General features: G+C 38.3%; 7 protein-coding genes across 7 annotated transcripts; 4 read left to right on the forward strand and 3 right to left on the reverse strand.

The window, feature by feature from the left end:
* Positions 1 to 3,898: 3,898 nt before the first annotated feature.
* On the forward strand, positions 3,899 to 4,875 carry GCK72_006437 (uncharacterized protein; the record flags this gene model as incomplete). Its single annotated transcript, XM_003113439.2, has 4 exons — positions 3,899 to 4,064; positions 4,363 to 4,488; positions 4,588 to 4,693; positions 4,794 to 4,875. 4 exons carry the CDS (start codon positions 3,899 to 3,901, stop codon positions 4,873 to 4,875), a joined length of 480 nt encoding a protein of 159 aa, XP_003113487.2.
* Positions 4,876 to 5,071: 196 nt separating this feature from the next.
* On the reverse strand, positions 5,072 to 6,695 carry GCK72_006438 (uncharacterized protein; the record flags this gene model as incomplete). Its single annotated transcript, XM_003113737.2, has 6 exons — positions 5,072 to 5,137; positions 5,197 to 5,327; positions 5,760 to 5,898; positions 5,991 to 6,176; positions 6,220 to 6,489; positions 6,534 to 6,695. The coding sequence occupies 6 exons, from the start codon at positions 6,693 to 6,695 to the stop codon at positions 5,072 to 5,074; spliced, it is 954 nt and encodes a 317-aa protein (XP_003113785.2).
* A 2,138-nt stretch (positions 6,696 to 8,833) lies between these two features.
* GCK72_006439 (uncharacterized protein) lies at positions 8,834 to 11,196 on the forward strand (the record flags this gene model as incomplete). The annotated part of the gene is made up of 9 exons (XM_053725626.1): positions 8,834 to 9,257; positions 9,302 to 9,449; positions 9,593 to 9,658; positions 9,738 to 10,080; positions 10,133 to 10,291; positions 10,336 to 10,475; positions 10,521 to 10,686; positions 10,732 to 10,940; positions 10,986 to 11,196. The coding sequence occupies 9 exons, from the start codon at positions 8,834 to 8,836 to the stop codon at positions 11,194 to 11,196; spliced, it is 1,866 nt and encodes a 621-aa protein (XP_053589820.1).
* Positions 11,197 to 11,392: 196 nt separating this feature from the next.
* GCK72_006440 (uncharacterized protein) lies at positions 11,393 to 13,518 on the reverse strand (the record flags this gene model as incomplete). The annotated part of the gene is made up of 7 exons (XM_053725627.1): positions 11,393 to 11,533; positions 11,579 to 11,727; positions 11,773 to 11,909; positions 11,957 to 12,786; positions 12,838 to 13,153; positions 13,201 to 13,304; positions 13,351 to 13,518. The coding sequence occupies 7 exons, from the start codon at positions 13,516 to 13,518 to the stop codon at positions 11,393 to 11,395; spliced, it is 1,845 nt and encodes a 614-aa protein (XP_053589821.1).
* Positions 13,519 to 14,892: 1,374 nt separating this feature from the next.
* On the forward strand, positions 14,893 to 15,944 carry GCK72_006441 (uncharacterized protein; the record flags this gene model as incomplete). Its single annotated transcript, XM_003113582.2, has 4 exons — positions 14,893 to 14,980; positions 15,037 to 15,178; positions 15,232 to 15,709; positions 15,756 to 15,944. The coding sequence occupies 4 exons, from the start codon at positions 14,893 to 14,895 to the stop codon at positions 15,942 to 15,944; spliced, it is 897 nt and encodes a 298-aa protein (XP_003113630.1).
* A 140-nt stretch (positions 15,945 to 16,084) lies between these two features.
* GCK72_006442 (uncharacterized protein) lies at positions 16,085 to 17,638 on the reverse strand (the record flags this gene model as incomplete). Its single annotated transcript, XM_003113762.1, has 6 exons — positions 16,085 to 16,318; positions 16,365 to 16,697; positions 16,746 to 16,995; positions 17,040 to 17,342; positions 17,393 to 17,491; positions 17,544 to 17,638. 6 exons carry the CDS (start codon positions 17,636 to 17,638, stop codon positions 16,085 to 16,087), a joined length of 1,314 nt encoding a protein of 437 aa, XP_003113810.1.
* Positions 17,639 to 18,787: 1,149 nt separating this feature from the next.
* On the forward strand, positions 18,788 to 19,956 carry GCK72_006443 (uncharacterized protein; the record flags this gene model as incomplete). The annotated part of the gene is made up of 7 exons (XM_003113706.2): positions 18,788 to 18,843; positions 18,898 to 19,033; positions 19,079 to 19,174; positions 19,221 to 19,309; positions 19,357 to 19,459; positions 19,505 to 19,736; positions 19,784 to 19,956. The coding sequence occupies 7 exons, from the start codon at positions 18,788 to 18,790 to the stop codon at positions 19,954 to 19,956; spliced, it is 885 nt and encodes a 294-aa protein (XP_003113754.1).
* Positions 19,957 to 19,962: the final 6 nt, after the last annotated feature.

The raw sequence follows: 19,962 nt of genomic DNA on the forward strand, positions 1-19,962 counted from the left end.
GATCAAAAAACATAAGTCACTCTTCACCCTTTTCATTTTCACCAAAATCTGAAATTGTTGACATTCCTCACTCCCTTCTAAACCGATCATCCCACAAAGAGCGAGGATAGGCGTGAAATTCGTTTTGTGACAGGAGAAAAGAAGATTCTTTCTCTTCTTTTATTTGCCCTACCCTTCTTTTTTCCATTTGATTATTGTAGAGTTGTTCACCAAAAAAGACAAGAATTCGGATGAAAACAAGGTAGCTCTTTCCTCTTCTTCTTCTTCGTCTGCACTGATGAGAAAAGAAACAAAAAAAGAACAAAAGAAGGGCGAAATGAGAAGTAGATGGAGACGAATTGGGGGCCGGTGAAGAAAATGGGATGGTGGTAAAGTGGATAGCTTGAAGTAATAGTGTTTTTGAAGCGCATCTTGGTCCGTAATTAGTCACGGAAGACCGAAAGAAAAGAGAAGGAAAACCACCGGAAATTGAGCCAAATGGAAGGAGAGAAATAGAAGATTCTATCGGATTTCACTCACTTAATTCGGTTAAATCGAAGATTATGAAAATCTCTGAAAAGGGGAGGATGAGTCGGAGTAGATAACATCTGGAAGATTAGAGGGTGTCTGAGTATTCACCAGGCAGCATTCCCTTCGTTTTCCATATTTCTAAACTTCCAGAATTCTTAATTCTGACTAGATTCTCATGTATAAATAAATATTACATTCGGCCAAATTTCATTCGAAAAAGTTTATGATTCACCCAGAATCATGCGTCCGTAATGATGTGATCTATGTTTTGTTCCGGTTCACTCAAACTAAGCAGACATCATTAGCGATTTTCAGAATTTTCTCACATTTCGTTATTCAACAAGAATTTCAGTTTAGTTTCTTGATACCAGATGAATTAACCATTTCATTCTCGCGCACTTGGATATGAAATTCTGAAAATTGATGGAATAAATTGAAAACTAGAGAATAGTGATTCACGAATTTCCGAGATGGGAAAGTGTAAGCAAGAGTATTTCAGGGACTCTGAAATTGTCTGTCGTGAATTTTGGGTTTATTTTTTAACATTAGATTTCTTCATTCGGTACCTTTCCGATTTTTTTGTTGTCTTTTTGGCTCGTTTGAAGATCCCACGAAGTCGTTATCATAAAAGGTTTTCAAAATTTATTAAAGCATTAACGGAGAAGAATTTTCTCACGCTTGTAAGACCTGTGTCGTGCTAATAGTTGTGTCGAAATTTAGTCGTACCTGTAACAAAAGGGAATATATTTTCTATGAGAAGATCTGGAATTCGAAAGATTTTTTGGTATTTCATGTATCAGCTAAAACAGAAAAACAGAAAACAGAAAAACAGATTGAGTCTCTAAATTGAACATATCAAATTGAATAGAAATCAATTTGAATAGAAATTATGTAAGATATACCCTCCAATTCATCTGAAATAAAACTATTAACGAGTTTTCATAGTTTCTGAGTCTGCTTTCCCAGTTGCTTCCGTATTCAATCTCTCTTCTTTTCAATTTCCTCTTCCACATTTTCATCACTTCCCAATCACCTCAATACTTTTATCCCAATCATTTCCCAATTCAGTCACGAGATGTCGTTTCTCTTTCCGTTTTCGCAAAAAGAGCCGTCTCCACTTTCATATTCTAATCGCATCTTTGTCGTTGCCCCGGGTGACTGAATGAATCGGAAATGCACACTCTTCTTCTCCTTCTTCTCTCTCACGACAACATATGTCGATTCTCCTCGTTCTGATGTATGTACAAACTGAAAACGTTTTTCGAATGTTTTTGTATTTGAAACCACAAAAAAGAATGGATGAAACGGATTATTGGGGATAAATGATTCGGTTCACAGCGAGTGCTTTCAGTACATTCAATTTCTCTTTTTTTTCCTTTTTTCTCATTCGAAACTAAAATTTTTATAATGTTTTGTCTGTTTGTAGGGATTCTTCTTGATATTCAAATTAATACATTAACGGGGAAATCCCTTGTTAAATCTCTTAATCTTTTCTGCATCTAAAAAACAGAAAAAGAGAATGTCTCGAATAACAATGAGACTCTTTTCAGACATTGAATGAATAATTAATTTTCTGTATGGCTGAACATGAATCTCTCTTTGTGTTCCTTTTCTTTTATGTCTCCAAGTGAGTCTAGTTGATATTTTCGTCAGAGGAACAAGTTATACAGATAACAAAAAGTATGTTTTTCAGCAAATATTTACTTTCTTGTTCTGGCACTTTTTGAGGGTTTTTAAGAGTATTTTGGAGTGTGTTTGGAGTGAAAAATAGAGGAGAGTTAAAATTAAAAACATTAGTTCATTTGATAGGGAAGTTTCGGATAGGAGACGAATGATTGTACGAGTTTCAGAATTTTCAGAAAAATTATCAATTTATAGAGGGGTACGAGCAGTTCGAATGTTTCTGATATATGTACTTCAAGGAGACGTAACTGTTAGAGTACGCTCGATACCAAGAACCTATCAACTATAAAAATGAAGCTCTCGATCTCTAAAACACAAAAAAACTAACGCTGACTATCTGTAGTGAATACTCTAAATGTAGAACTATTGGGATGAACCAAGTGAAGATTTTTTTTCTGATTTTAAGTTTCTTTCAGAATCAGAGGAGCTCTTGATAGACTCACTCTTTCTTAATCTGTTTTCCATATCATACCTTCTTGTAATTCTCTGAAAGAATTTCTTGAATGTTCGAACTACTAGATTCCTTCGATTTCTGAATTATTCTGGTACCGTACACTCTTCTTCATCCACCACTAGATATTCCATATATATCCCCTCACTCTCAATCTACTTGATGATTCTAGAGAACGAGACTCCGTCCCCTTCCCATCTCCAGCCGGTTGCTCACCTGTTCAGTCTCATTTCCATCTAGACTTTTCCTCTTTTTGAAAAACTTTTTCCATTTTCGTCATCTTCTTCCCTTTTTCTTCACTTTTTCTTCACAGCCTTCTTCGATAGAGCCTTTCCTTTTCTCTCTTCTTTTTTCCATTTTCTCTTTTCTCTCTTTCTTTAATTCTCTCCATTTTCAACACTCTATATCCTCCCACCTCCCTACAACGACTCTCTCTCTTTTTCGGTTAATTTGGAGGCGCCTCAGTCGAGAGTGATGGCTGGGAGAGCACTGCGAAAACATTGTGCTCGTCCCCTCCCCAAAAAATCTCGAAAACTTTTTCACGCCTTCTTCTTCGTCTTTTTCTTCTTCCTCAATACCTCTTTGGAATGAAATATGGCTCAACCCGTTTACATATTTTCCCTTTTCCTTCAAGACACATGTCAAAAGAAAAAAGACAGCAAAACCTAATTATACGACATTCTCAGTTTTTTTTCAGTTTCTATTTCTCTTCCTCTCTCTTTCTCCTTCTTCGTCTTCTTTTTGTTTGGTTCAGTCTCTCAATACCTTCGTTTTCATTGCGGAATCCATTATACAAATGAAAAACAAAAACGGAAGTCTGAAGACTAATTCGAACTCCCTATTCTTGTACATTTTGTAACTCAGTCACCAATAAATTGGGTAGAACTTTCTTTAGCGATTTAACTTAAAAAGGCGAAGGTGCTCCAGACTAGTTCCATTTCGTATAACTTCTTCTCCTTCTCCATCTCTCTGTTTCGCACGTTTTCCGGATTTTCATAACTTGTAAGTGGTACTTATATCACGACTTCCGTATACATTTGATATATAATGATCCACGTGTGTTGTCCACATCATTCAGAAGGGAACACTTTCCTTTTTTGCTCTTTTTACGCCACTCGTCACTCTTTGTCAATATTTATTTTTCCTTGTTCCTGAGATGACCGGTTTATTCCTTTTTATCTTCTACCTCACTCTGTCGTCATTTCTTTTCCAAAAACATCATTCACTCTGCTTCAGGGGAGTCTTATTCCAATTATGGCAACTACTGCAACTCGTCATCCAGATCCTAAAATGAGCGAACGTGCCGAGAGTATTCTTGCCGGATTCAAACTCAATTGGATGAATCTGCGTGATGCTGAGACTGGAAAAGTACTCTGGCAAAGTACCGAGGATATGGCTGACCCAAAAAAAGAACACAAAGGTAAAAATTTTTACAAAAGAGTCTCGGAATAAACCAATCATCACAAACATTATGCCTGGGGCGGTAAGTAATTTCGTCACTGACAACGCGTGGAGTCGAGCACGACCGCTGTGAACAGCACCCGCGCTCTCAACCACTGCGCCATGCTGCCGCATCTTTTCTTTCTCATAGAGAGCGTACACAAACCGACGCAAAGAGGAAAGGAGACAGGGTGTAGTCTGTTGTGTTGAGGGTCACAGCAGAGGAGGACTTACAAGAGTAACTAGATTACACTTTCAAAACCAATGTTTTATTTCAGCACACGTCCCAAAGAACCTTCTCAAGTGTCGTACTGTATCTCGTGAAATCAACTTCACTTCTTCAGTCAAAATCGAGAAATTTCGATTGGAACAACGTGTTTATCTGAAGGGAACCATCATCGAAGGTAAGCGAATCGTTCGAATATTCATCATGTTAACGGCACGCGATAACTGAATAAAATAGTATCCGAATGACAACTTATTATTAATTCCGACGACTTCAGAGTGGTATTTCGACTTTGGATTCGTCATCCCAGACTCGACAAACACGTGGCAGAATATGATTGAGGCAGCTCCAGAATCACAAATGTTCCCACCATCTCTTCTCAGGTAATTCAACAGGGAGAAGTCTATTTTTAAGTGATATTTTCACTTTATAATTATAACTTGGAAGTCTGAAACTCTCTGAGTCATCCGAATCTATTTTCAGCGGAAATGTAGTCGTCGAGACTCTATTCTACGACGGAGATCTTCTCGTGAGCACGTCGAAAGTTCGTCTTTATTACGACTAAATCCATGTGTCATCACCTCTTCAATACCGTATTCCACGTCTTCTAATTCTTCCCCTTAATCCCCCTCTCGATCTCTTCTTTTTTCTTTTTCTAATTTCTTTACTAATCCTACAAAATTACAACTTCATTCATTCTTTTTTGTACAATTTTAAAATTCTTTCGGATAAAAAATATTTAAAGAGAAAAAAACGAAGATTCAAATAGCAGTATTGACAAACGAAGCGTTGACGCGTGATAGTTTTTGTCGACTCATGTCGTTCGACTGAAAAATATGAAGAACTGAAAATAGCTGAAAATGAAAATGGTATTCTTTCGACTTACGACAATTGTGTTCGATCCAGTACGACGGAATCGGAGAAGTTCGTGACATCGACGGCGGAATTCCAGACGGAAGAAATAGAAAATTGGAAGGTTGAAACAAGATTGGAATCCATATAACAGATAGGCGACACCTGGAAAATAATTTAGATTTATAAATCTATAGAAGAAGAGTATTTGCTCCTTCTGAAGCTTGTGACGTTCATCTGCTATTCTAGAAAATATTTAATTTTTGATAGCTTAATCCCGATTATATATTCAAACTTTTATGTCATCGCCTGAATTCTAAAGGACTCGAGTTCGTACTAATTTCTGTTCAACTGATATTCTGCAAGTTGCGATTCTAACTCGTTCTAGTTGATATGGAAGTATTTCAGAAATGATGAATCTCTCAAATTATCAAACTTCCTTTTACAAAATTTCCTTGATCAAAAACCACAGATCTTCTCTTAGCAAGAATCTACTTTATTTTCATGATTTGTGACTTTTGCTCAAGCCAAAACACGCCGTTGTTATCTCCCTTTTTATCCAACGACGCGAAACATTTTTGCACGGAGAAAACTGACCAACAAGAAGTACGTCGAATTCGTCTGTATGCCACTGATCAGCTACGAGCACAAAGTTCGGCACGCTCACCATCAAAACATTTATTCCCGACAAGATGAGAATCGCCATTTGTTTTCTTTTTTCCGTGTGATTTAAGAACTGAAAAAAAGAGAGAATGAGAGTTGATTCTTGTTTCAATCTTCAATCTTGTTGGACTACGAGTCTGATGACAAATGGGAAATGAAGGATACCTTGGAGCCGTGGGATCTCAAAAATAGGTTGAGAGTAACTGCGAATGCAATCATATAAGATAAAGCAATCCAGCAATAATGAATAGTTCCATAGATGATTCCAGTTGAATCCATCACTGCACAAATACGGTTCTCATTTAAAGTTGGGGATGCAAAGGAGACAAGAAAGGCAATGAAACTGAGGAACTGGAAAGAAGATTATGAATTTCAGATGTCTGAGACCACTTACCACACAAATGAAGATTCCTAAAGAAGATAGATACAATCTGTGCCTCCAAGTCCATCGACTACGGTACCAACTGACTCTATTCACTGCCAGAACTCTTTCAACAGTCAAGAGACAATGGAATGTTGCAGGTAATTGACCACCGAATAGTAGAAATATTGGCCACAAATATCCAGTCATACACTCGTAACTGCTGGTCTTGAAATGATATTTATCGTGGAATAAGAGATCCAATCTACCAGCTCCTGACATAATGAATGATACTCCATTAATCTGAAATTTCGCAATGATTCCATATTTCTGAATTCAAAACATACCAAATCAGAAACAGATAACAATGTGAAAAACACGAATCTCTGTCTGAAATCCTTGCTGGAATTGAATACAACGAGACAAATAGTATTAGGAATAAGTACAAGAATTCCACAAATAACATAGAGTCGACTCCTGAGAAGAATCTCTCCATCACCCGGGAACATCGCCTGAAATATCATGGCTACTATTCTGGAGTATGACGGAGACAAGTGACGAAGACAAACGGAAAACGATGAGTTGGTATTGGGGCGGGTGTCAGAGGACACGGGTCACCACCATGTGCTTGGCACGTTTTAATTAAATCGCAACCCTCATAAAACGTTAAAAATGTTTGTTGTGGTTTGGATTAGGACAACGAAATACTAAGAAATTCAATGATATTTTTGTGAGATCTCAGATGGTCTGAGTGGTTCTGTTATGATGATTCTAAAGTGAACTATTAAAGTATTCCTTATTTATAAGGACTGATCACCAATATCTGAACACAAAAGTCACAGAACTGACCACCTTGCAAAAATGGAAATAAACGAAGCGGATATGTTTATCTCGAACGACGACGGCATCAACACGTGTTGGGCGGAGCTTACGATGAGAGAACTACATATTTTTGAACCTTCTGAATAAGAATTCCCACAGTAGTATTGATACTCGAAAACAGATGGAAAAGGAGAAACCACGCCAGTGGACGAAGGAATTGGCTATTGTGGAAACAGAATGAGAGGATCATAAAAAAGTGAAACATGTCAGAGTTTGGTCCGGAACACTTTTGAATGAAAATATCTGTAAACCATAGGAAATTTCCAATTTGGGACCACATAATTTTCACAACAGATTGATTACTACAGATAATTTCAAAAGAATAATCAAGTCTTTAGGATTTTCAACCCAAAACTTCAGAAGTCTGCTGGTATAGTGCCAACTGGGGAGTGACCGCAGATTCTTTAGTTTCTAGATTCACTATCATCAGAGAGCAGAAACAGTCCTTATCGCGAATGAAGAATTTTTTTCAATATATGAAAAAATCGAATTATTATTGAGCATGGACAAGATTTTATTCCGATTTTACACCGAATTCAGATGAAAACAGAGATATTTTTCAAAACATTTCAGGAAGGAATATTTTAAACAGCTCCAGGGCATTTCGAAAGCGGTGAAACACGAATAAATTTTATTTTTGAAAAACGTAGTATTATGGTTCCGAGGTTCCGGTTTCGAAATCTCCGGTTTCGAAATGTTTGGTTTTTGATATGTCTGGTTTCAAATTGTCGCGGTTTCGAGATGTCCCGGAGCCTTTTAAACAATACCATTCTGAAAGTTATTCAGATTCTCTCCATCTCGACAGGAAACCGGAATAATGTCAATTTATTGGTGATTTCTTCCCATACCTGAACTTTTTCCCATCTCTCCAAAACCCAATGAGCCTTCTTTGATGCATCATATACCCATACCAAAGTACCGATGAGTTTTGATTCTCTGCTTTTTTTTTCAAAACAAATGTTTTATTTTCGAAATCACATCATGCGAATCCTCGTCTCGTGCAAATAAATTTATGACATTTTCTCCGAAAGACTGTGAGAAAAATCGTGTTTCTTTTGATTTTGTTTTGTTCATGCTCCGACTAATTCAGAAATAGAAAGAACATCAGGTGCCTACGTGCAGATCTCGTGAGAATTCAAACCACTTGCAACTTTTGAATAAACTCAAAGAATGACCATCAGAAGCCGTCAAGCAGAGCAATAAGGAACGGAAAAGAAATCAGAGAACCTTCAGAATTTCTTAATTTAGAGAAGAGCATCTGAAGACAAACACGTGGTGGGAGGGAGGGAATCACGTTCTGATCTTCTAAATTAGAATTGAGTTGCGAATATGCATTGGTTCTTGAGCTCTTTGAGCCTGACGGTTTGAGAATTGGAAAATTGCAAAATCATGAGAAAAAGATGGAGAAGATCTCTGAAAAATCAACGGAAAAAGAGCTTTAGGCGTTGATAGAGTAGATTGATGTGAAATTTGATTACTTTTTTTAGATATGGGTTTGAACTTCTATGAATTCAGAATTTGGTTTCCTGTCTTTGTGTGTCGGGAGCAGTATTTCAGAAATTTGATTACACCGCACACCACTTTCTTCTATTCTTCAAAATCTCCCAACCCCTGTAGACGTCAACTCTTCTCTTCCCACTCACTATCAAATCAATAACAACTCGTCCACCTCTTCCCTCCCAACTGAATCATCACCTAAATCGGCTCATGCAAATTGAAAGAGTATGTATGTCCATTTGCCCGTTTCGTTTCATTCTCTACCAAAATGTCGGTGTCTTCCGAATTGCCGACAGTCCTCTCGAAACCTCCTAAAACTCGGACTAAACTTCCAATCTATGTGGTATCTGCTATTGTTGTTGCTCTCGTTGTCATTGTCGTTGTCATTAATATTGTTCATCGTCTTCCGGAGACTCCAGATGATTCAGATGACGTCAAAACTACATATTCTCCTCGAACAACAGCTTCATTATATCCTGAAACAAGTCCATATTCATCTAGTACAGAACCAATGATAACTAGTACGGATAGAAGTACTTCAACATCTGAAAGTGATTCATCATCAAGTAATTCTGACGAAGATCATAAAGATGGAGATAACAGTACACTAATCCCTGTGACTGTCACAACTACAGTAACCCCCACAACTTCTGAGGCGACTACTGTAGTCAGTGAGACTACACAAACTGCAGGTAACTTTTATGAAGCCATTTATGTAACCGTTTTGGTATTTCAGATCTTTCCACAACGTCTATGGCTTCTAAATCTGAATCCACCACCAGCTCAACGTCTTCTTCTTCTTCTACTTCTTCATCTGAATCTACAGTACACCCAGATCCAACTGTTATCCCTCCAACCGGTGTTGAATGTGGCAAAACATGCAGGTTCGTCGAGTGGATCGAAGATACGATTCATATTATTTCTGGTTATTTTGACAACGTGGTCGATGATTGATATAAATAATAAACCGGTTCATTTTTTAATTGAATATTCAAAATTTGTTTACAAATATATCGAAAGTTTTCAGTGTTTCGGTGGTTGAATCGATTCCACGTGGGATTTGGTTTGCTGACAGAGTTCACACAAAGAATGCGTATGAGTCATGGGCGGAGCTACTTGGAACTGCTAGAAGGTGAGTGAATGAAACTTCACCAAACATAGAATTGTTTCAGCGAGATTGATATATTCGCCTATAAAATGAATCTTCGTGGAAAGGAACTTCGATATGACGTGGATAACTCCACATTCGAAGGACGTCAAATCTACAGTATCCTCGAAGAACAAGCGAAATCTGGAATACTGATAAAATTGATTGATTGTCAACCACCGACGTTTCCAGAGAATGATTATGATGCAGATGAAATGGAAAGACTCGGATTGATTCAGAGACAAGGACTCGATATGAATAGTATGAATGGAGGAGGTGGAGGTGTTCAACACAGTAAAGCATTCATTGTTGATGATAGACATTTGTTCGTTGGAAGTTTGAATTTCGAATGGAAATCTTTCTCGCAGGTTTCAAAATATTTTTTGTTTTTGTTGGCACTTTAAAGTTTTTTTTCTTCAGAAACTCGAAATTGGTCTCGAATTCCATGATTGTCCGTGTATTGCACAAGATGCTTCTCGACTGTTCGACGAGATTTTCAACTCACTTTCCGGGAAAGAAAAGATGGAAACTGTTGATTTTGAACCTCATAAAATTGGAAATTCAACTTTCCAGTTTTTGGTATTTTTATTTTTTCTCTCATCTTTCCCATTATTTTCTCCCAGGCATCACCATCATTCCTTCTGAATTCTTCACACAGTTGGGATCTTGAAGCACTTCTGAATTTGATTTACGAAGCAGATAACTTCGTTGACATCTCTGTTATGCAGTACTTCCCATCTTGGATTTATTTCAAGAATCGAGAGTTTGTCATCTGAGTTTCAGTCATAGAATGTATTAATAATTTCAGATTTTTTTCCCAAATCGACAATGCTATTCGGATGAGTATTTCTCGTGGAATCAAATTTAGAATCCTAGTTTCTGGAGATCAAAAAGAAGAACAAAAATTGATGTTCTCTTATCTTCATAGCCTTTCTGTCTTGCATTCTCCTTCTGAAAATCGTTTCATTCAAATTGTGAGTGTCTTAATTCTAGCTTCCGATTATTTTCACAACTTTCAGAAATTCATCTTGATTCCTCAAACGGCTCAAGAAGCATATAAAGATCGTAAGATGCACGCAAAGTTCATGCTTTCCGAAACTCGAACAATCATTGGATCGTCGAATTATGCACCAGAATACTTTTATAAATCAACTGGAACCGCTGTGGTCGTTGACGAAGCACCATTCCATGGAGATATCAATCGACAGATGAAAGCCGTTTTTGATAGGTAAACAAAATATCGAAACAAGTTAACCCATCGGTGAAGTTTCAGATACTGGCACAGTACTTACACACAGAAACTTCAAACGTTTGGCGAAACGAAAGGATGGCTTCCAAAGACATCAAAACCATCGAATCCATTTGCCGGATGGTTCGGTTTCGACCAAATTGGTGTATTTAACGAGAAGTATACGGCCTCTGGACTAGTCTATGAAAAGAACTCAGACGAGGATCAGATTCTCGATCCGCTAATTTTTATTTAAAAGATTTTAAATTAATTTTTCATTTCGTATTGAAATATCTTTAAAATTACTTTATGATTTGTTCATAGCACATGAAATAAAACTCGCACCCGAAAGATCAAAAAGAAGGCATTAAAAACTAGATACATACAGTCCGGCTAAAAATACAAATTTTAATCGAGGGAGATACTAGTAAAACGAATGAAAAATCAGAAGTTTACAGTTCAACCGGATGCTGGAGGGTGAGTCCTCCGTTTCCGCACACTTCCTTTGCCAATGATTCGATCGTTGCAACTTTCTCTTTGTTCTCGGTACCGTTTGCAGCATCCTTCAGGTATCTGTTCGAAGATCTCATAGCCTGGAATATAATTTTCAGTAAAAAGTTTAGTTTGTTTTTCAATACCTTTTCGACATAGTAGATGGCAACCTTCCGCTCAAAATCGGCACTCGAAGCCTTATGCTTGATGGCATATGTGGCACGGGAGAGAACAGCTGCAGAACTGTAGATGTCAATGGCAGCGTTGGCGACGCGGTGCATTTCGTATTGGCGATCTAAAATAAAACATTCAGAATACTAACATTAACGTCTTTATTTACCAATGATTCCCTTTTTGTGCTTCATCAGCAATCCTTGTACAGTTTGACCGAACAAGGCGATTTGCTGATCCAAAGCCTTGGCAGAATCTTGAAGACTGGAATCGACGACTTGTCCGAAGTTCGATCCAGTATTTCCGCTGAAAGATAAAAAGATTCCGATAAAAATGCGATAGAAAAAAGATACCCGGTGACTCTCGAAACAGCCAATCCAATGAGGCCTCCAACTCCAGATGCTTGTTCGGCGAGGTGCTTTCCAGCATGTTGGGCTCCGGTGAGGGCAATGAAGAGACGAAGAACGTCGTTGGCTCCTTCGAAAATTCTGAAGATACGGAGATCACGGAGAACACGCTCAAGTCCGGTCTCTCGCATGAATCCCATTCCTCCGTGAACTTGAATAGCGTCATCACATACATGCCAGGCGTTTTCCGAAGCAAGAACTTTTCCGATAGCAGCTTCCAATTGATACTCTTTAATTCCTCTATCCATGTTAGACGAGAGCATGTAGACAATTGACTCAGTAGCATAAAGTTTTGAAATCATTTCAACAAGTTTCTCTTGGACGTTTCCAAACTCTTGAAGTTTCTTTCCAAATTGAACACGAGTGGTGATGTGATCAACAGTCTTTTGAATACAATGCTTCATTGCTCCAGTGCACGCAGCTGGAATTCCGAATCTTCCGTTATTCAAGATGTTCATGGCAACTTTGAATCCTTCTCCTTCTTTTCCAAGAAGGTTCTCAACTGGAATTTTGACGTTATCAAAGTGAACTTCCGTTGTGTTTGATCCCTTGATTCCCATTTTTTTCTCCTGTGGTCCGCTAGTAACTCCTCCGAAGGCTCTTTCTACGATGAAAGCCGACATTTTATCCTTTGTGGATCCATCGGCAAGCTTAACTGGAGTCTGAGCGAAAACAGTGAAAACGTCAGCGAATCCTCCGTTTGAGATCCAGATCTTTCCACCATTCAAAACGTAATGCTTTCCATCGGCGGAAAGTTCGGCTCTGGTTCTCACAGACTGAAAATAATGTGATTTTTAAATTTAATCTTTCGTATTATATTAACTCACGCTAGCATCGGATCCAGTGGTTGGCTCGGTGAGAGCAAACGCGGCGAACTTTCGCCCAGTGGCCAAATCCGGGAGATATTTTTGTTTCTGGGCGTCAGTACCCTCCAGAAGAATTCCTTTGTATCCAATGGACTGATGAGCACCCATTACAACTCCGAATCCCAAATCGTAAGCTCCAACGATTTCGGCGACTCTAGCCATTTGAGAGTTATTGAAACCGGATCCTTCGAGCTCTGGTGGAACGAGAACTCCAAAAGTTCCGAGTTCGGCGAATTGATCGAGAACTGCTCGTGGAATATCGGAAGTTTCGTCATTTCTGAGATACAACTAATTAATTATGCATTATTGATGAAACAGTCTTACTTTACAACATCATTGACTTCGATGAGCATCTTTTCAAGTGGTGACATAACCATTCCGAGTGTCTCCTTTTGTTCTTCGGTCATGTTTAATGGATACGGGAACACCTGAAAACAAACGAATATTTTATAAACTATCAGTAGTAATACATACCTGATCAGTGACAGCTTTTCCTCTGAAGAGGTTCATGACGAACGATGGGCTATCCACTGCGGCAACCGGTGCCTTTTTCGGCTTAGCATCTTTGGCAGCAGCCGAATGCGAGAGTCGAAGGAACCTCGTTTGAGAGATTCGCGCAGTCTTGCTGAGTGTTGAAAGCATTTTACTCTGAAAAATAAAGCAATGATATAATTTTGAATCAGTGAAGCAAACAAGAATGACGGAGGAGATAAAAGATGAAAACAACTTGGTTGTCGAACGGAGAATAGAATAGTAGAGAGGCGCAGACGGAAAAGAGGGCAAAGAATACAGAGACAGAGAGAGAGAAAGAATACTGAGTGTCCCACTAAATTGGTTGTGATGAAACAGAGAACACTCGGAGTTTCTGTTACAAGAAAACAACTAATTATTGCCAATGATTACATATTATAAACAGAAGAATGCTGTACCATTGCAGTTGCAAATCCGACAAAAAACTACCAAGAAGTTTACAAACAACAGCGAACAATAAAAAATTTAAAATACGATTGAATTTCAGACAGGAAAGTAAATGTTCTATTGAAATCTATAAACTCGAAAAAGCGACATTAATTCTCTATGCGGTCAACTCCGTATTTTGTCTGGCAAACTGGCAAATCGCGAGCGTACACAAAAGATAAAGAGGCCACGTGTAGAAAGGAGGTATTGCTATCTGTTGTGGACTTTGCCCGTTGTACTTTGAACAGTCCGGACTACGCACTAATAAGACGGAGTGCAGTAGAAAAGATTCAGGCAAACGGCTGTCGCTGACGATTTTTTCCGAATAACATGTACACTTATACGTAGCCATACACCAGTGTGCACACTTACTAGTAGGTAAAAACGAATACTTTGAAAGTTACTGGACATTTCGTTTTACCTTTAAGTAAGCAGGACGATTGGTCAACCAAAATTCTCTCCTATCGCACAAGCAGAAGTACGCTTGACAATACTTTATCAGTTAGATTTAAAGTTTATTCCAGTTTATTTTCAGAAAAATACACGTATTTACACATGTTCACGGTGAAAAAACGAAACGTTCAGTAGCATAATGAACACGGTGAAATTGACAAGCTGTAATTCGTGTCGAGACCAGTCTGTTGTACAACATGCGCCTTTAAATTTGGTGTACTGTTTGTTAAAACTTTTTCATCGAAGTGATGTGTTCTGGATAAAAATCCTGAAACATAAAACGTGGAATTAATTATAATACAGAACATCTCATAATGATTCAAATAGATTAATTTTGGATTCAGTCCATTAATTTTCAACACAATTCTCTCCGAATTATTACTGTAATTCCTGTCAATTAGATACATGAAACCTGTATTGTAACACCAGAATCTTTTATTTTCTAAAAGAATTCATTGATTTTTCACTCGAAATGTAGTCCGCAATGTTGTCTTATCAACTGACGGGGTCATCAACAACTCTTGACTACACTGTACCGATGTTCCTGTCTTCTTATTAGGTGTTGCCATTTTCTGTTTCATTTTTCGTTGTTACTTTTTCTGCAAAATGGATAAGAAAACGGCTTGTGCCCATGTACCAGAACCATCTGAATTCGAATATACAACGAGAGATGCTATTATTTATGCTTTAGGAGGTAACATTTTCTAGTTTCATAATGTCCGAACAGTTGTTTACTTCTTGAATTTTTAGTTGGTGCTCGTGCAAAAGAAGATCTCTCCTATGTCTATGAGAATGATGAAGACTTCAAAGTTCTCCCATCATTCATCGTTGCTCCAGGATTCCAAGCTCATACTTTGATGGATTGGCCAGGAGTTGAATTCGATTTACAAAAGTAACATTACATTTCAAAAATTAGATTTTTAATTTAAAAAAAATTATATTTAGGGTTCTTCACGGAGAGCAATACATTGAAGTGTTGCATCCACTTCCAGCCGAGGGAAAACTGAAATCTGAAGCAAGAGTTGTAGATATTCTTGACAAAGGATCAGGTGCATTGATTCTCGGAAATGTCACAACTTTCGATGAGAATGGAAGAAAAGTCGCCATTCAACAATTCAGTACTTTCCAAACTGGGTCCGGAAACTTCGGTGGAGATCGTACATCTCCACATGAATTCAAGGCTGCTACAGTGCCAGATCGTGCTCCAGATGCTGTAATTGAGCAGAAGACTTCTGTAGATCAAGCAGCTCTATACCGTCTTGGATCAGGAGACATGAATCCTCTCCATGTCGATCCACAATTTGCTAAAATGTCAGGATTCAAGACTCCAATTCTTCATGGATTGTGTAGTCTGGGATTCGCCACGAGACATGTGATTGCTGCCTGGGCAGGGAATGATTCTAATAAGTTCAAGGCTATCAAGGTGAGACATTCTTTTAAAAAATCAGATTCAGAATTTCCAATTTCAGGTCCGATTCTCTTCTCCAGTTCTTCCTGGACAAACTTTGGTCACTGAAACCTGGAAAACTGGAAACCGAATCGTATTCCAAATGAAAGTGAAGGAAACTGGAAAGGTTGTGATTTCAAATGCATACGTCGACTTGTTGGAAGCATCTGAACTGCCAACAGTTCCAGTTGATCTTATTGCAAAGTTGTAAATTTTAAATTTTAAAGTTAATTTTATTTTTCACAAATCAAGTTTTACAATTAGATCATTCGTTGTATTTGTTATGTATTCCTGAATAGCATTCTTGAATAAACCGTTTCTTTTTTTTTAACAATCGATGAGAATCATCATCTATTTTCTCTTCTTTTTTCCCATTATATCATTGACTCCTGGGAACGAAACACCAACTCCTGTATTTACTCCAACTCCAGCCATCGGTACTCCAACACCGAAATTCGTTCCAACTTGTCCATTGAGATAGTCCACTCCAACATGTTGATTCTGTTGGTAGTATGGACCAACTCCTCCTCCGACATCCACACCAATCGGTTTTCCAGCCTCTCCTGGTTTCAATGGAACACTCACCTGGAAATGATTACTTTTAGTCAATATAAATAGAGTCAAAACATACAACTGCATGAGTATCTCCTTCAATTCCCAATGATTGAACCAATGGAACACTCCATCCAGACTTGTATCCATACTTTCCTTCATACCAATTCGCTCCGATCTCCTGGTATTGAGACCAGTAATCTCTGACTCCAATGTGATCCGAGTATCCTCCACCCCATGATCCAAATGGAATATTCATTTCTCTTCCAGCTCCAATTGCTCCTTCTTCATTAATTGGGTAATATGGAATTCCTTTTACACTCCATGTTCCCAAATTCAAACCAACATTTGAATTGAAAGCATAGGCAATATTATAAAGTGGATCAGATTTTGGAAGGAATCTTTGACAATCCTGAAATGCTCACTAGTTCAAAACAATCGGTGGTCCCCTTTAACTCACATGGAAATATCCCTTGCATTTGCTTCCATATCTCTCTTCTGTCTTATTTCCACTGAAACAATGTTTTCTGACAGTTGGGAGGAATCTATTGCAGAGAGCTTCCAAATGAAGAGCCTTTCTATGAACATCAATATCTTCTGGTCGTGGTTCGACTGCAGATGGAGGTCTGTTCACGATCATTCCACGTACATCAGCTGCTTTTGCTCGTTCTTCAAGTTGTGCTTTATCGGTTATTCCTCCGAATGGAGAACTGGAATCAAATTGTTGTTAGATCTCAAAAGTATATCGCCGAACCTCGGTCTCTGTGAAACAGTTGTGCCAGAGTCAATATCCGCGCGATCGATGCCTAACGCGGAACTTCTCAATCCAAACTCTTCCATATTTTGAGCGAATCGTTGTTTCTCTTTTTCTTGTTGAGCCAACAACTGGTTATACCTACTGACATGTGTATTGATCGCATACTGCTTCATTCTATCAAAATAATCCTGATAGTACTGATCATACTGTGCTTGACGAGCCTTATTCGCCTCTTTTCTTTGTTGCCTCCATTGCTCCATTTGCTTTTCGTGTGCCTCGTCATAACTTGGTTGACGATGTCTGAAAGTTCTTGATTTTGAAATTTAATACTCTCTCATTCTCAAATTTACCTATGCCTTCTTCTTGGTTTATGTGTCGTTTCTTCTACTGGGGCTCTCGCGAATTCACTTGGTGAATGGTTATACGAAGCTCTTCTAGATGATGTGTCTCTGAATTAGAAGTTTATTTAATATATTTCATTTCAAACTAAAACTGACTCACTTTGAAATAGGAATCGGTTCTTCTCCACCACCCTGTGGTCTAGCTTCAATCCTCCATAATAACAAAAGTACAAATGGAATAAGTTGACGTAACATCGACAGACGGAAGACGTCAATCAGACGAAGCAATGGTTTATCAACCGATAACAGTTAACAGAAAGCAACAAAAAAGGATGATTACTGCAGGTTTTCTTCTTCTTCTTCTCGTCTTGAATAGGCCGCCCGTATGACCTTGCAGATTGACTGACCGGTAGAAATAGTTGTAGTTTGTATAGTCTCTCATTGTGTGTAAGCTTGACGAAGACTATGTGTGGTTTGTGATTTGGAGAATGATTGGAATGACTATGTGAACCCGGTGCGTGTGAGAAATCAAGAACAATGGAGAAAAAGAAAAAGACATGAGATAAATATCCTCAACTTGTGAAGATAGAGAAATCAAAAAACAAATTAGAACTGAAAATAATTAATGAATAACTGGTTTTTTTTCTCATGTTTTCATTTTCCAGGTTTCATTTTGCAACCAACCAGTCAGTTGATTTTTTTCATTTTTTTTCACTCTCGGGGATTTGAACCCGCGATCTCCACTTTGTTATCAAAACTGTTACCCACTACACCACAATGAAAAGTCGGCCAAAGCGTTTTAGTGTATATATGAACATCACTGAAGCATCAACTTCCCTTCATTTTGTAAATATACACTACTCCACCAAAGATCACCAAATCATCCGTCTCTCTCTCCCCTGTCTATTGTGGGCGGAGCCTCCCCCACACAAAACATAGCGAGTGGCGGAACCCGTGAAGTGTCGGCTGCTACGAAGCGGGTCGGTATAAAAACGCGTAGCGAGGAGAGATGATGCTGCATGACGGCAAGGCGAGTACTCGCAGAAACGAAACGTTCCTCGTTGAGCGCGCTAACTGTGAGCGAAAGTCCCTGGACCACCGGCAGAAAGTGTCACCCTCTAGGTTGGGTACTCTATGGAGTTTTAGTCATAGCACAGAGACGCTCCTTAGAACAGCATAGGGCCTACTCTGTTCGTCATGTTTTTACAAATTTTCATAGATTTTCATAGAAAGGGCGACCGGAAGCAGTACTCAGTGGCCCATAAAATATGCTATTTCCTCTGTGAAAAGAGTCATTTCACACTTATACACACGACATGGACATCGAGTTTATTCAACGCATATTTTCCACTCGTAAGGCTTCTCTAAAATTTTGTCATCTTCTTAATCTTCTTCTCCGTCGGAATGGCAAAAATTCATCGAGAATGTCGAGAGAAGTCCTTGCCAGCTATCAGATTAACGTTAGTTGATTTTCAGTCATTCATCATTTTTTTCCGGTTTTATTTTTCTTCCAGCAAGCCTATCGATTATTTTTCGGACATTTCCGATTGGACAACTTCCAAAAGATATTACGTCCGAAATCGAGATATTGTAAGAGAGAATATCCGAACTATTAAATCAAGTCTTCCTCGAGTTCCAACAGTCAGAAAAGTTAGTTCCAGATGACTCAACTCATTTCATTCCAAACTTTTCTAGGTCCCTCCGTTTTCTTGGCAGTCAGTTCAACAGAATACAAGTGTTGTTCCATTACCAATGATTGCTCCAAATCGGTCAAGAAGTGTAGATTCTAATGTAAATTTCATTGAAAAAGAAGAATTAAATCTACTCACAATTCCAGGTATCTGATGACTGCAGTCAATTCCGTGCTCTCTTTTCACGTGGAGATCTTCATGTGCGAATTGTTCATTCTGGAGGTGCAGGAGAAAAGTGAGAAGAACCTGGTAGGATTTTCAGGTAAATCTATATATTTTCAGACCGAGAGAGCTGCGATGGGCGAAAGATCCATCTCAAATGAAAAATGAAACAGTTTGTAATCTACTTGCAAAGTTCTCAACTGGAATGTCTCTACTAGATCATGTAGGTTTTCATCTCTATCTCATATTCACAATATACTAATTTCAGCCATACCGGTTTGTAGCTGAAACTGGAATCACTGATTTGTTGATTGCTCTTCGAAACCATCAATCTATAGTGACAGTTCTACCACAACTCGTCAGAGGAGTTCGTGCTGGTCTCTATTCTTTCGATGTTGAAAAGAAGAAATTCTGTTTGAAAACTCTCTCAAGAATCACTTCCATGCAAGGAATTGGAGCACAGTTGGTTCCGTTTTATCGTCAACTTTTGCCTCCACTCAGTTGGTTTTTCTAATCTTTGCTTCTTTATAAAACAAGACGTATTCAGGAACAGTGCGTCAATCTCGAAGTAGATCAGATCGTGTTCATTATGATAAGGGACGTCAAATTGAGGAAATCATAACATCAACTCTAAATGATTTGGAAAGAACGGGCGGTCCAAATGCGTTAATTAATATAAAATATCTGATTCCACATTATGAGTCATGTCAATACGTTTGAGAATAA

Source organism: Caenorhabditis remanei, chromosome II (genome assembly GCF_010183535.1).
Source record: "Caenorhabditis remanei strain PX506 chromosome II, whole genome shotgun sequence".
NCBI classification, from domain to species: Eukaryota; Metazoa; Nematoda; class Chromadorea; order Rhabditida; family Rhabditidae; genus Caenorhabditis; species Caenorhabditis remanei.